General features: G+C 41.5%; 1 protein-coding gene across 2 annotated transcripts; it reads right to left on the bottom strand.

Moving 5' to 3' along the window:
• Positions 1-7992: 7992 nt before the first annotated feature.
• Positions 7993-11400, bottom strand: GPX8 (glutathione peroxidase 8 (putative)). 2 transcript variants are annotated; one of them, XM_071580592.1, is made up of 3 exons: positions 11180-11400; positions 10317-10578; positions 7993-8730 (listed from the first exon to the last, which is right to left on the bottom strand). In XM_071580592.1, exons 1-3 carry the CDS (start codon positions 11384-11386, stop codon positions 8567-8569), a joined length of 633 nt encoding a protein of 210 aa, XP_071436693.1. In that variant the 5' UTR covers positions 11387-11400; the 3' UTR covers positions 7993-8566. The 2 variants fall into 2 exon arrangements, with proteins under 2 accessions (XP_071436693.1, XP_071436694.1); XM_071580593.1 differs by lacking the exon at positions 10317-10578 and having other exon boundaries at positions 8578-8730.
• Positions 11401-15857: the final 4457 nt, after the last annotated feature.

Raw genomic sequence — 15857 nt, 5'->3', positions numbered from 1 at the left:
GCTGTGTGTCTGCCTCTTCTGTCTCTCAAAAACCTGGATGATGTCTCTCCAAACTTTCAAACTAGGACAAGGACTGAAAAAGAATGGTTCTGAACTTATTTTGACTATAATATGTCAGTTTTAAGTACCAGTAATTCTTCTCTTTCTATCTCATTTGATTTAACCACATTCAAAGAACCACAGTTTACTCTTTCCCTACTATGCTAATGTTTTCATAGGTGAAATGAGTGCCTAAGGATGTGTAAATCCCTCCATCGTGCACATTTCATTGACATGCATGAGCCACCCTTCTGCTGGGATAAATTCATTCTTCACACCTTCTCCTACAACATCTGCTTTTGCCTGTCACATTGAAGGAAATGTTAGGTTGTTTCTGTAGTCTAGTCGTTTATGGAGGTGGTGAGGTTTTCCTCAATTTCAGATTTGGGAACCTGAGCTGGAGGACAGTTGCCCAGTGGCACACAGGGCCAGGGTGCCATTCACTGAGTCCTGGCTCTGGGAGAACAACACGGTGTTCTGCTCTCAATTTTGGACAATCTGCCTGAGAGTCTCAGCACAGTGTTGTGCCCCAGGCCTCACTCTCTGTGCAGTGGTGTCCCGCTCCTTACAGTGGGCAAAGCCTCTGTTAGAAACAGCCAATGTGAGGGGTTTTGTGTTTTTCAGGTGCCAAAGAGAAGGGTAGAGGAGGGCAATGAAGCTGGTGAAGGGACTGGAGCACAAGTCTTACAAGAAACTGCTGTGGGAATTGGGATTGTTTAGCCTGGAGGAGTCTCAGGGTAGACCTTATCACTCTCTACAACTACCTGAAAGGAGGTGAGGCCTGTCCTCTGAGAAGCTAGTGACAGGATGAGAGGACAGACTTAAACTGTGCTAGAAGAGGGATAGGTTGGACTTTAGAAGGAATTTCTTCACAGAAGGAGTGATTAAGCATAGGAACGGACTGCCCAGGAAGGTGATGGAGTCACTGTCCCAGAGGTGTTTCAGGAACGACTGAATGTGGCACTTAGTGCCGTGGCCTGGTTGACACAGTGGTGTTTGGTCAAAGGATGGACTTGATGACCTTGAAGGTCTTTCCCAATCTAACTGATTCTGTGATTCTGTGAAGCTGCTCGCACCCCGTGCCTCAGGCAGGGCACCCCCGGACGGCAGCTCCCGCTGGGCACGACTGGGCGGGACAGGCAGCGGCCGCCCGGGGTGCCGTCCTGGCGGGCTGCCCGTGCCAGGGGCCGAGCCAGGACCCGCTGACAGCGGCCGCCGCCGCCGCCCTGCCCGCGGAGGCTGCGGGACCCGCCGCGCCGGCTCCTTTGCCGCCAGCCGGGACCCGCCGCCGCGCAGCCCGGGCGCGCCGCGTCCCGCCGGCGGGACGGGACGGGACGGGACAGGACGGGGTTCCCGCCGCCGCGGGCGCGCCCGTGGGATGCTTAAAGGGCGCCCGCATCCTCCGGGGAGCGCTGCGGTGTGTGGCCGAGGGGCTGCACCGCCGCCCGGGCAGAGGGACCGGCTCCCGGAGCGCTGCCCGGGTTGTGAGTTTCCTTCTTTCTACAGGCTGCCTGCCACGCACCTGCCCGGGCCATCTCTTCACCCCCGTGTGCGCCGCCTCGCTCGCAGGGATCCTACCCGCTCAGGCCACCCCGCCGCCCGGCAGTGGGTTCAGCCAGCCCCGGCGGATATGGAGTGAAAGCTAGAAGAACCCGCCCGGAGGACGAGCAGGAGGGATGAAGACCTACTTTGGGTAACGGTGCCCCGTGGGGATGCGGGGGGCTGTCCATGCTTTGGGCAAGGCTGCGGCAAGGGAGATGCTTCCCGGCGGCTCTGCCTCGTCACCGGGGCCGTGGCGCTCAGCGAAGCCTTGCCAGCAGCAGGACTGGATGGAGGGTGATTTAGGGTGAATAAACTGTGAGCTGCACGGTTGCTAAGTGTTGTGCCTCTGTGTTTTTTCCAAGGATAGCGTCATGAGAACACTTGGAGAAAACCCTAAGTGGAACAGAAAGCAAAGGCCAAGGAAAGCTGCTAAGGTAGGGACAAGCATAGACGTTTTCAATCCTCTATATGCACTGCACTGAAGGGCTCCTCTCTTGTACATTTCTGGGGGAGGGAGGGGAGGAAACTATGGAAAATAAGTGATTTGGAAAAAAAAAACCTTCCACAAGTTTTATTCTTTCCTATCAATCCTTATCACATTTTTAACTGTATCTGCAATATCAAAACCCCACAAGTTATGTAACGTGACATCTGTTTAGTGGAGGAAACAAAAACACCTTTAGGCTTCTGTCCTTTAGCACTAGAGGGACTACTTGCTCTTTAAAAGCAAAAGTTACTTGATCTGATTGAAGAGGTTGTACAGTTTTACAGAGCTCTCTTTCTATTGTCAGTACAAGCTGCTTTGTCCACATTTGGAGGGTGGTAACAGATAAAATGGGCAATAAAGAACTTGCACGTGTAGTAGGAACACAGGTGGGAATGAACGTATCAGTCACAAACAAAACGCTTAACAGTAATAAGAGGTAAAATACAGGTAGCTTGTCCCTTAAGGAGTTATCATAGAACACAAAACCTGGTAAGACTGCAACATGCAAACTGATGGAATGGGAAGTGAAGGTGTAAATGGAATTGACCATAGTGAAAAACACTGAAAGCAGGAGATAAGCAGTGTGTCCTTAGATATAAAGACAGTTTAGAAATGTGGCCACGAGGGTCTTGAGAATGTTGCTTCAACATAAATGTTTTAAGTAAGTGGCCACATGGGAAAAGCCATATTGTTAAAGAGAGCAATGACTGAGTTCTAGGAGACAAATCTTTAGGGATGGTGGTGAAGGCGAACTGATGGCCTAAACTCCAGAGAATGTAACAGTCTGGCAGTGCATATTAGCTGGCTGTTGTCCCTGATGTGTCAACAGCTGCTAGCTGCACTCCACAGTGTTCCATTTCAAAGCATCATGGAAAACAGGGGTGGCCTCCTCTTACGGTGAAACAAGCAGAAATCAATTATCCAAATGCTTTTCTGTGGCTGCTGATTGCAGCACTCAGGCAAGTAAATGTTTTATGTTTTGTTTTGTGTTAAGATTTATTTTGAGTGATTTAAGACCAGTTTTGAAGAAGCAAAGTGAAGGCTTCAAATATAGTATTCACTAATTTGCATACAAGTTGTCTAATTCAACAGCTCCTTTGCAGTGTGCCTTCAAGGGACTTTCAATCAAAATGGATGTGAGAGGTAAAAGTTTTACCTCCGTCCAGCCTGAATTCATAAGCTTCAATCCTGGGATCTTTATGCCTCCTCTGTTACGTGGTTGTAAAAGGAGGTATGCTGCCGCTCATAACCTACAGTTAAGTTGCCCTATGGAGTAACCAATGATAATTCTAATTTCAAAATAACCTAAAACTGACTAGACTCAATTAGAGTCTGAGCTCCTCTGGACTGATGGCAGGGTTGCAACTGTGAGCGTAAACACATGCCCAGCTCAGAAAAGGACTGACATAAGTGTGTGTGATAGTAATTAACTTGTGGAGGTAACATATATACTGCTACTTGTTCAACTTGTTCAACAAGTACTTTAAGGCAAGAAACTATTTCCAACCGTGTTTAGGTCCTTTTGGACAGTCAGGGATCTGCTCTAGTCACACTCCACATAGGTTTTATACTGTTACTCTAATTAAGCTCTCACTAAATCAGAAATTATCTATGACATTTATTTCATGACAGTACATACTCTTTGAATTTGTACATATAAATGTGTGAAACATGTACCTGGAAACAGGTGAATAATGCTGAATTTATGTAGAAAATAAAAGAGGTTTCCAGGCATATTATTTCAGGAGGCATCTCACTCTGCAAGGAGTCTGTGTCTGGTAGGCAGTGCACTGCTAGCTGGCTGCTGTACCTGGATGTAGCAGTCACTGCTGCACTGTCACCTGCTGCAGGACTGGATCACCACTTTCAAAGGCAATCCCTTTGGAAGGTGCTCGGACTCTATTTCCAGGAATGCAGGTGGTGCATCTGTGTGTGATGGGATGGCAGTGTATGTTAGCTGGTTGAAATTCTGACATCAGCTAACGTGCAGCTGCTCTCTTTTTCCACATACCTTGGTCATTGAAATGGAGAGATCCTAAATCTTTTGGGTCCTCCTGATCATTTCCTTTTTTTGACCGTCAAGCTTATTTCTGGTGTTATAGTAGTGGTATCATATATTTCCACTATTTACCACTATTCAAATAATTGTGAGAAATTTTGGTTGATTTATACTGTGGTTTTCATCTGCTTTTAGCTACCAAGGTAACAGGAAGTTTATAAATACTGGAAGCAGGTAAATAATTCAAATGTTTCAAACAATTTCAACCTTTGTGAGCTTTCTTAAAACAAACACAGCAGAGTTTAAAACTTCACATGAGTTTTAAAGTTGGACTTTAATATTTTTGATAATTCTATTTGGCAAAAGCAAGTGGATAGTTTTTTTGGGGAAGAGGTTTTTTTGTTGTTATTCCCCTTTGTTTTGTTTTTGGTGTTTTTATTTTCCTTTTTTTTTCTACTTGAGGACTTAAAGGCTAAAAAGGCTTAAAGTCACTTTCACTAACTGCCTGAATTCTATATGCAAAAAATAACTAGCTTTCCAATGTATATGTTAACCAAAGGGCAGCTTTGATTCTCATTGCTCCTCAGAATAACTTAATTTGTGAACACCAATGCATTAAACTTATTGCATATATTCTCACCAGCTAGGAGATACAATATGAATAGGACACAATAGTATACTTAGAAGATTAAAGGCTGGAAGCACATCAATCCTTTTGATTCATGGTATGCTGTATGCTTCTATAAAACATGCTGCCACAGCCAACACAGCGTTAACTTTATCCTCATCCTGGCACTTCAGTGACCTACAGAATGCAGAAGCAATTCTTCTTTAATATGTGTTTTATCTGGGTGCTGCTACATGTGTCTCGCAAAGTGAACGTCTCCTAAGAAGAGAAATAGCATCAGTGTTTGAGAAGGTCTGCAGAATCAGGGCGATCCTACTGCTGTGTGTGGTGGTTAGGCAGTGTATTGTTAGTTAGCTGTTCTTCACACACACCAGCAACTGACTACACTGCCACATTAGCACACCACTGTTGAGACAAGAATATAAACACTATTATAAATATCTCATGAGATCCTTAGCTGGTATGAGGTGCAACGCCTGCCTAATTCCCCTGACTGAAAGAAGCCGTGCTAGGTTATGTGGACTGAGTGAAGATAGGGTATAAAATTAAGTGTAACTGAGGGTATAAAATTAAGTTTAACTGTATTTCACACAGTTACATGGATAACCCAACTGGTTTGTAAAGAATCTACTGCATTATGTAACTATTAAGTTTGAGTTGAAGGTTTAAATTCTATGTGAATATGTTTCTCTTACACCACTAAATGTTCAAAGAAGCACTGATAAGTTGGCTCAACCAACAAGAATTTTGTGACAGTACTTGAATGAATAGAAACATGTCCTGGTGGTGACTGCAATGGATTTAGAATATTTGCATTCCCAGGCAAGTTTTTGGAAAAAGAAGGTCACAGTTAACTGGTATCTGTTGGAGAAAATAGGGATATGTGAGACCTAAGGAGTGAAGGAAGCATGAGATAGGAGTGATGGGTTAGGATGAAGATTGCAATTGATTATTCTTAAATGCAGATGAAATAACTGTAATAACTGTAATAACATGAAATAACTCATGGATTGAACTGTTGACTGTCTTAGAAGGATGATTCTATCTTAAATTTATGTTATTATTTGGGAATCCAAGAAATAAGTTTCAATTTGTTTCCAGTTTTGAAATTAATATATTTTTATGCTTTATTTTAAATTAACTGTAAGTGAATATTTATATGTACATATATTCATATTACTTTCTCAGCTTTTGATTATGCATATTTGTATAACAGTGTTCTAACTTTCATTTTATTTATTTGCCTTTCCAAGTCTGTGCAGATTTTTCCATTAAAGATACTTTATTTTTACCCCATGTGAAAGAAATTATTAATTTATCACTGATCTGCCCTAAATATTATATTGGAAGAGCTGGCTTGTCTCATGATATAGAAGTAATATAAACACATAGAGTTTTTGGAGGAATGTTTGAAAAACTTAAACTTTGTAGATTCAGGACAGAATGGTACCTATATTCAATTTTCTACTGAAGATGGTTGTAGTAGATTGTGACCAAATAGTAAAATGAGAAATTCTGTGACTGCATTCTCCGACAAAACTTTTTTTTCTAGGACTCCGGAGTAAATGTAATTCAAGAAGCAGTGAGTTAAATAATTCTGTCCACTCATTGGCTATTATCACATGCTATTTCTGAATACCAGGAAAGACATTTGATCTTCATGCTGGCATTGAGATATTTAAGACTACACTGTGTCCTGTGAAAAACAATATGAGCTTTAGTGAGTGAGTCAGAAGCAAGGTGTGCACATTCCCTTGCCTCCTGATCCCTTCCAAACTAGAAAATGATACTGCACTGTTTATCTTTCATAGGATATTTTAAGAACCCAAATGAAATTTCCCATATGCTGAGTAGCTCTAAGGCAATATCAGGACTAAAATAGACCTTTTTTCAGGTGTTACACTAACAGCACACCACATTTCTTTGTACCTATATTCTTTTTCATTCAGTGACGCAAAAAACAAGGAGTTAGAACAGTGCACATGAATGGACACATATATTTTAGACATGTACATTTTGAACTGAAGATATTCACCTTTTATGGGAAAAAACATCATGTTCTTCCACTTAGTTCCATGGAATGTAGACTGCTCCCAGTGAAAGGAGAGGGTACATGTCTGAATTTCCTTCTTGCTCCATCAAAAAAGCAGAGGCATGCAACAAAAATTGCCTGATATGTTCCACTAAATGTTCTCAAAGCTGGAACTGTACATGCAGGAGGACACAGGACCTCAGCATAAGAACAAGTACTGTGTTGTCAGATTTGATGTGTAATCTTATGGGATGATGGCAAAGAGCTCAGAAACTGGTCTAAGACACCAGCAGCAGCCTCATTTGGACTAATGAGACCTTTTACATAATTCGTAACTGATCTCTGAAAGTTACAGTAGTTAAATTTGCCATGCTTTAGGTTTGAGTTCTGTTCCAAAATGATGTTTGCCATCATTGATGGCGACTTTGTTTAATCATCTATATCAGTATAATTATTCAATCTTTTAACATATTTTATGTCGTTATTCTTCAGAATTTCTTGGTTTAGGCTTTTTTTATGAATTCAATAACTAATCTTTTTTTTTTTTTTTTACATTGCTTTCAAATATCTCACCTTTAAGTTAAGTGGCTATCTTTACCAGAAAATGTTTAGGAGCACTTTAGTTATTTTCCATTGCTGTTTGTCTTACAAGAGAACAGCACTACCCATCCTTTTCATGTAGAAAACTCTTCTGAGACACAGATTTCTCTCACTTCTACTCTCTCAGTCCGCTTTTAAAACTTTTGTGTCTGGAGTGACATTTCTTATTCAAATTTACTATCTCCTTTTTCCCCCCAAACAAATAAACCAAAAGACTTGGCAGTTTGCAATAGGACAGTGGATCAGAGTGGGTTTGCTGTTATGTGCAGGATTGGGGAGATTGCAAGGTGAGAAGAGTGAGGCTTGAACCATGAATCTTTGTCTCCTTCTTCTATCTCTCCTTGAAGACTGCTTTTTTTATTCTGGAGATGGGAGGTAAGTAGATAGGGGGCTGGGAAGTATTACCTTGGACATCTCAGAAAGCCATCTGTTAGAGTCCAAAACTCTTGATTTTTGTTGCCCCTTGAATCCTCCTGTAAGCAACCATGTATATTCACACAGACCCTGCCTTCATCCAGGTCAGAAGACCAGGAATCCAACAGGAGAGGGTATCACAGCCGAGGCATTGTACCATGCTGCAAACATATGGAGAAGGCTAAAGAGTTTAAAGATGTTGCTGTAAAGGTGAAATGTAAAATGAATAAAAATATAAAGCAGATAAGAAAAATTTTTGCATTTTTTTGTTTTCCATTTAATAAATTCATTTTCTATGTACAGGTTTTTTACAACTCACAGGTTCACAATTCTGTAGCCTTCCTCGAGAGGATACTGCAAAGGCGGTCTCTTTTGTTGCATTTGTCCCTAAAGGCCCTGCCATGGAAACCTCTGGGCCTCATGTACTTCAGAGAGGGCAAGCATGTATTAGTGGAATATCAAAATCCCTAGGCAATTGCTGAGTAATTTATTAATAAATCTTCTTTCTAGTTATTTCCCTGCTGGTGACAATTGCTAATTGCAATTGTCAATTAAACAAATGAACATCAACATTTAGAAACCTTGTGCAGATTGAAGGTCCATCCTGCAAGGTACTGAATGCCTTGCCACCTCAGTAAACTCTCAAGGCTATTGCAGGGGCCAGTCCAGCATTAACAGACATATTACTAACTGTATTGGTTGCAAATACCAACACTAAAGAGTAGTAAAATCCCCATATGTTTTAACTTCTAGTGACATTTCCCAGAAATGCAGAAGGGCCGTGTACTCATGCTACTGAATGGACTCACAATGTGTATAGCTTTTTCAGAGGTCTTCTCTTTTTTTCATGATGATCTGCCTGATTAATGATGCTACTTCTGGTTTGATACTTTGTATTGGCTCTTCGGGTCTCCAGAATTTCACAACTTTACCCTCAGGGCTGACAAGATATTTCCAGAAATTCCATCGAGGCTCTTTCTTTGAAGAATCTGTAAGGATGGCATCAGATTGTTTTAGTGAGTTACACTTGTAATTGTTTCAATGCCCTGAACTGATTCTTCAGCTATTTACATGAAAGCAATCCACCTTGTTCTTTGCTAGTATTCTGGGCAGGGGTTTACTAGTTGCTGTTAATGACCTGAAAAGCGGGAAGTGAATGATGCTCTCCCCTTCCTGTGAAACTATCTAAGCGTTCTTAATTTTACTATGCTCTCCTTCCTAGACAAGAGGATATGAGGGTTACATATTCATTAGGGAAATTCCCAGTTTTAGGTAAGTTTTGGGTAAGTGAAATGGGAGCAGAAAGTCATACTGGTGATGACTTATTTAACCTGCTTTCACAACTACAGGAAATTTTGACTGAGGAAGAGGTGTCCAGTGGGGAATGGTGCTGAACCCTAAAGTTATTTTTTTAAGCAATTGATTGAAGTTTGCTGCTGCACTCCATTTGTGTTGTCATGACTGTGGACACCATGGCAAGCAAATGGGTATGGTAAAGCTCATGTCATGGAGGAGCTAGTAACTGTGTCCTTGTTGAGTTGTTACAACTAAGACCAGTCTTGAAGTAACACAACTCCATCTCTGATGACTCTTCCAGTGTTTATCGACACATAACACATAGGAAGCTAGACATTATTTAAGGAAACGTGAGGACATAAATATTACACTCGCCCAACAAAATGCCTTAATGCTATGAAAGCAAGAAGAAGCGGTTTTCTCAAGGTCTTGGGACCACATTTATGCTGGCAGTGGATTCTTTTTGCACTAAATTGTCTGACAGTGCCAGGCAAATTGTAGCTAGAGGTCACAGGCACAAGGTGGTGGTGTAGCTTGAGGATGTTCAACTTTCTAATTGTCAGGACAGACACCTGAAGAAAACCAGTGCTTCTTTAATTGAAGATGCACAGTAATTTAATATGAAACACAGGAAGGTAGATAAAGACTTTATTTCAAAACATTTAAGTATCAGAAGATCTTTCTTCTCCTTGTGAGTGAACAGCATGCCAAGAAAGAAAATGCTGAGTCAGCATTTTTCTTTATGGGTATTAATGTCTAACACTGATTGCAGATATTTAGAATCTGGGTTCATCCCATGCAGCTGGACCCTACATGCTCTAGTTTACACAAAGGTGGCCACATGACTCTGCTAAAAAGGAGTATTCTCATCTGCATGTGTTTATGTAAAATCTTCCAGTAATTTTAGGACCCTCACAATTACACTTTTGTCCTTAAGAAAAGCTACTTTTCAATAAAAATAATATAATTGAAGTGGGATTTTGTAGGTGGAAATCCTTGTACTCAAATTTATGCCTTCACAAAATTGATGTTTCTGTCTGGGCCGGTCACAGTAGGCTGTTTTTATGAGCAGTGAGAAGAAACGTATTCTTTCAGGATACAACTCTTCTGCCCTATTTTTGATATTCAGATTGAAATAAGATTAATTGTATGCTTAGTGCCTGTTTCTGCCATAAGCAGAGAAGTTTCAAGACTTCATGTTTCCAGACAAACAAACAGATTGGAATTCAGTAAGAATACCAAGGCTAAGGCAGCTTGATATATAAAAGAAAACAGTTACCTATTAGAAATTTAAAAGCGGGATCTGCTTCTGATCCTAGGATCTTGATTTTGTGGAAAACAGGGAAGGTTACTCCATAGTTTCCTTTGGCAAAAGATTCTATTTCCTGGCTTGAACTAGGCTCTGATTCTCCGAACTGGTTGCAGGGAAACGCCAGCACAGTGAAGTGGGAGGGACCAAACTCTCTGTGTAGCTCTTGCAGTGCGATGTAATTTTTGTCTGTGTATTGGCAGTAACTGGCCACGTTTACAACTAAAGCTGCCTTTAGGAAATAAGGTTAGAATGGTAACAAAAAGAAAAATCTATAGATACAGTAAAGACTACAATTAAACCTTAAAATTGCATTTCTCATTACCATGATGGTTTCTGTCAGAAAGCTAAATTTAATCTGTCTGATCATCATTTCATTGAAAAGATAACGATGACAGCAGTTGAAGATATCTACTTTCAAACAAACTGTTGATAAAAATTCAATAAGTTGATAAACTTCAGCTTGCAGCTTTGTTTAAATATAAGCATTTTAAAAAGCAGCTATTTAGGACATGCACTAAAATAATATTTACTAGATAAAATCCAACACAACATGCTACCATTCCTAACTAAGATTAAAATCCACGAATTTTCCTGTTAGGCTATATTGATCTATACTAAATAACATGCATTCATTTTCCTTGATTTGTTAGATCTAATACTTAATTCCTGGAGCAGCCCTAGAAAAAATAAATGTTTATCCAGTTTACTGTTTGAAAAAATTAGCACAAATCTCCACTAAAAATTCCTGTAACCAAACCTTTTCTTTACCTAAAAATATACACATTTTTATCAGTAGGATTCAAGACAGATAAAATGGAAAAATAACTTACTTTCCCTCTGTACTTCTCCAAGGAAATATTCCTTCCTCGTGAATCCTTGACTTCAAAAGAATAAAAATCTTTGAGTTTAGGTTTAAAAAATTTGAGTTGTAGCAGGCAGAGAATGGTGGTACACAAAACCATTGACAGAAAGACAACAACAACCCTGGCTTTGGGCACCCAGTATTTCAGAGGATAAGTTGCTGTGAGAGGCTCCATTTTTGAAATCTTTGGAGAGGAGTCTGGGCAGGCCTGGAATGTGAAGGAGGAGCTGAAATATGAAACTTGCATCTGGGACCGGAAAAAGCAAGCTGCTCATTTTTGTTGCCTGTTGCAGAAACAGCTGTTTATATGACAGTGCCTGCTGGGCTTTTGAACTCTTAGGTAAAGTATAGAGATCTCTCTGGGTTAAAAAGAAAAAAGAAGAAATTAATGAAAAGGGTGTTTCCATTCCCTAAGAATGCTGATTGCTCTGTTTAACTGACCTGTGTGGTCCAGTGTTTGCCTGCACGGTCTTGAAAACTGCTGGGGCCTTCTGTGCCATTATACAGGGAGGCCCCACACATCCCCTGGGCCTCCCTGGGGTCTCTGGCAGAGTTGTTCAGCAGGAGCCAGCTATGCTGTCAGGCAGACCTGGAGAAGCAATATGGGGACCAGTTATTCAGGCAGAAGGGAGGAAGGATAGCTGAAACCACCCTTTTTACAGAGACAGCCCTGCATCCCATCTGCTCCCATGGGATTGGAGGCAGCCTTATTTGTAAAACTCTTCTACAGCACATAGGGCAGATAACTCCTTGGTAATAGGTAATAGGAAGATAATGTAGTGCTCTATGAATGAATTTGAACAAAAGTAAATAAAAAATGTAAATTAAAAAAGGTAAATGTGTAATATAATCTTAGTATGCCTTAATATATTAAAAAGTCTAAGATAACATTAAAAATAATGACATGATCCAGCCATAGAGGTGGTGATAAGGTTCAGAAATCAAAGATGAGAAGCCCTTCTTTGTGTGGAGGTAGAGAATCAGCCTAGTTCCGGGCAAGCCAGCATGTGGGTTTGCCCAGTGTCCTTCTCTCAGGAATGACCAGAGCCATGAGTCTGTGTTACACTTCTGGAGGTGACTTGGGTCCTTCAAAGCCCAGTGACACAGCACAGTGCATGAGTGACATAAATTTAGGGTTTCGCTCTCCCCCACTACAGACTTTCTGTGTCACAGTTGATTCAGGTGTACTTATCAGACCAGAAACACTTTTTTTCCACAGTGTTTTTCACCCCTCGCTCTTTCTTCACATGTGTGACTGCTGGAGCCATCTTCGCTCAGCCTGGCGTCCCCGGCTGCTGCTCTTTGCTTGGGCTGAGCCTGCACGGCACGGCACAGCATAGCTATAAACAGTGTGAAGGGACGGGATGATATTAAGCCATGTCTAACCTTGGTGTTTTATGTTCTTTCGCAGGTCCCCGGCTGGGACAGGAGCAGGTGTTGCTGGTCCAAGCGCTCCGTGCCTCGGTAGCTCGGCCGAGCATCGCTGCCGGCACACGGTGGCAGCAGCTGCACGGCACAGCGAGCCGGGCCGGGCTCTGGGGCAGCGCACAGAGACAGGGACGTGTTCCTATGGAAAGAGAATGGCCATCTGCAGCGGTTTCTGAAACAGCCTGCAGCCAGGAGTTAGCGAGAGCTGAGCGCTGGTGTTTCCCGTCTCCCAGGCAGGCAGTGCACAGCTGCACCATCTCCAGGCAGAGCTCCAGGCCACTGCTCTCTTGTTTTTATTCATTCATTTATTTATTTTTACATTAAGGTGATGGAGTGAGTGCAGAGAAGGGCAGAAAAACTGCTGAGAGGTCTGGAGCACAAGTCCTCTGAGGACCTGCTGAGGGAGCTGGGGTAACCTGGAGAAGAGGAGGCTCAGGGTAGACCTTAGCACTCCCTACAGCTACCTGAAAGCAGTTTGTAGCCAGATGAGAGTGGTCTCTTCTCCAAGGAGCTAGTGACAGGATGAGGGGACATAGTCTTAAACTGCACCAGAGGAGTTTAGGTTGGACATTAGGAGGAATTTCTTCACAGAAGTAGTGATTATACATTGGAATGTTCTGCCCAGGGCAGTGGTGGAGTTACTGTTCCTGTAAGTGTTTAAGGAAAGACTGGACATGGCACTTAGTGCTGTGGTGTAGTTCAGTCATAGGCTGGACTTGATGACTTTGGAGGTCTTTTCCAACCTAACTGATCTGTGATTCTCTTGGCAGGAGAATGCTGCTACCACGAGGGGATCACTGAGCCAAATTTTCCTCTTACCAATATGTAGACAACTTAGGGCAGGAGGTCACAAAGGCAGCTGACATAAAGAAGAGGGAGAGGAAGGAGAAAAAAGAAAGTCTCATCCCTTGCCAAGCAATGCCTGTGGCAGACCAGCCTTTTTTGCCCGCTGTGATGAAGGATATATTGGAATGAATCTAAGTTTCACTGGACTGTAAGGATGCACAGGGTCTGCTGCAGCATCTTCATAGATGGAATAGATATTAATAACTAGCAGGAGAGCAGGGAGTTCATACAGACTTCTCTCCTTCACCTCCTTCTGCTTCTCCTTTGCCTTGCACACAGCTACTGGAGACCTAGCTGTAACTTCAGAACTTTGATGAGTCTACAGACCTGGATTTCGTATAGGGTATACTCACTGAAGGAGGAGCTTGCCTTGTACTGTTGTTTCTCCTCCAATGCATTAGGCTTCATGTATTGACAAAATGATAGTGGCCAAGGGACACTCACAGTCCACTCACATAAGGAGACTTCCTTGAGGGCCATTCAGAGCACAAATCAAAATTTCAACACTCTCAGTTGATCTGGAGCAGAGCTGACTCCAGAGGAGACTGTTTCTTTCCATCAGCAACAGAGGACCTGAAAAAATGTTTAATGGCCTTTGAGGGTGCTGACTCAAGGAGTGCTAAGGGAAAATGGGGAAAGGTTTGCAAGCTGCATGTCCAAGAAAAATGTCCTGGAAGATGTGGGGAACTACACATAGTTGACTTCTTGATTAATAATTGAAATACTTAAAGAGTAAGTGAAAGATGCTGCTTAGTGTTCCTGATATGTTCCTATGACGGTCAGAAAGTGCAATTCTGTTTTCTGCAAGGCGGAATACCAGAGCTTTTCAATAATGCATGTCCATGTCTAGGAAACTCAGGCTCTAGAACAATCTTTCCTTCTTCAGTTTCTAGAACAGAAAGGCCTTCATTCTTCCTCTATTAGCAGTGATGAAAGACTGTATGGTTCTGGGAAAGCAGATATTAATTTCCTACTGGTTAGGATCCTCTATAACTAGTCCATAAATTAAGGTTAGATATGAACTACAGTAGTAACCAGGTATTGTTTATAAAGGGAGTCATAAATCTGAACTTTTCTAGACACCTCTTTTATGGTAAGATGAATAGTGTTGTAGAAATGCCTCTTTCTGTTCACTGACAAAAGGAAAGCAGCATGACTGTATTTGCATTGTCCCACTTAGTGTATCAAATCTGCTTTTAAAGTACTGCTGTTGTGCAATCAGTGTTATTCTGAAAAGTACTTGGCAAATATCCCTGTGCGTGTTTTCTTAGGAATTGCTTGCATTAAAATGGTTTTCCAGTAATACCTCAGCTATCTACAAAACTCTCCATCATGTAAACTATTGAGACTATACTCAGCAACCATGCTGCAATAGGCTTGGGAGGAAGGAATTACAGGAGAGATGAAAAAGAAAAGAAACAGGTGAATAGTGCAGCATTCAAATACACAGGTAGGATATTTACTTTTCTGATGTGGCTTTTAACTTTGTCTTTGGCCTGGAATCTGTTATGAGGATACTACCTTCCTGACATGGTCAACAGTAACATGAGAAGGTCCATTTAAGAAATGTCTGCTAGAGAAAAGTGAAGAGTAATTTCTTTGTAATTTATTTGATTCAGCTTCTGACCCCTTCCTCTAGGCTAACCTTCTGCAAACTAAAATCAAAACTAAACGAGTGAAATCCTCAAGACGGGTTTGTTACCTCTGAGGGAAAGCGTCTATTTTAAGAATTACACATGAAAACCATGAATGACTCAGTGCTCGACTTGCTTTAATAACCACTGTGTGTGAAGAAGGTAATTACTTCAGCTCTGGAAGATGTGGTTGTTCATTTTGTCACGTAGACAGAATGAGGTGTTATGACAAATTGCCAGAAAGCAGATTTCTGAGAATATTTTTTGTTATGACAGGAGGTGTTCAGATTCTTGGTCAAGGATGAAAGAACACATGGAATCTGCCTAACATGTGAAACAAAGACTTCAGAGAGTTTCCCCTTGAGGTGTTGCTTTCTACTGCTGTACACTTTATCAGTTCATTTTTCCTAGTGAACACTGACACACTATGTTTCTTCTTTTTTTGAGGCATTATCCATTCCTTTTTGGAGCATACATCTATGCTTTAGCCACCCACCTGTTTCTCTTCACTAATGTGAAAATTAACTTGTCATGTGGTGGTACTTACATTAGAAAATATATTATATTAGCAATTCTATTATAGTATCTATTATATTATTGTATTTTTATCCATACCTATGTATTATAGTAGAGCATGTGTTAGCATAATATTACACTCAAAACCACCTCCTTATTTTACTCTTATTTTCTGTTCATATATTAAGTCTTATTTTTTATCAGAGACCATGGTTTTTCTTT

This window comes from Pithys albifrons, chromosome Z, assembly GCF_047495875.1.
Source record: "Pithys albifrons albifrons isolate INPA30051 chromosome Z, PitAlb_v1, whole genome shotgun sequence".
NCBI classification, from domain to species: domain Eukaryota; kingdom Metazoa; phylum Chordata; class Aves; order Passeriformes; family Thamnophilidae; genus Pithys; species Pithys albifrons.
Note: the sequence above shows the minus strand (reverse complement) of the source record. Positions and strands in the feature narration are given on the sequence as shown.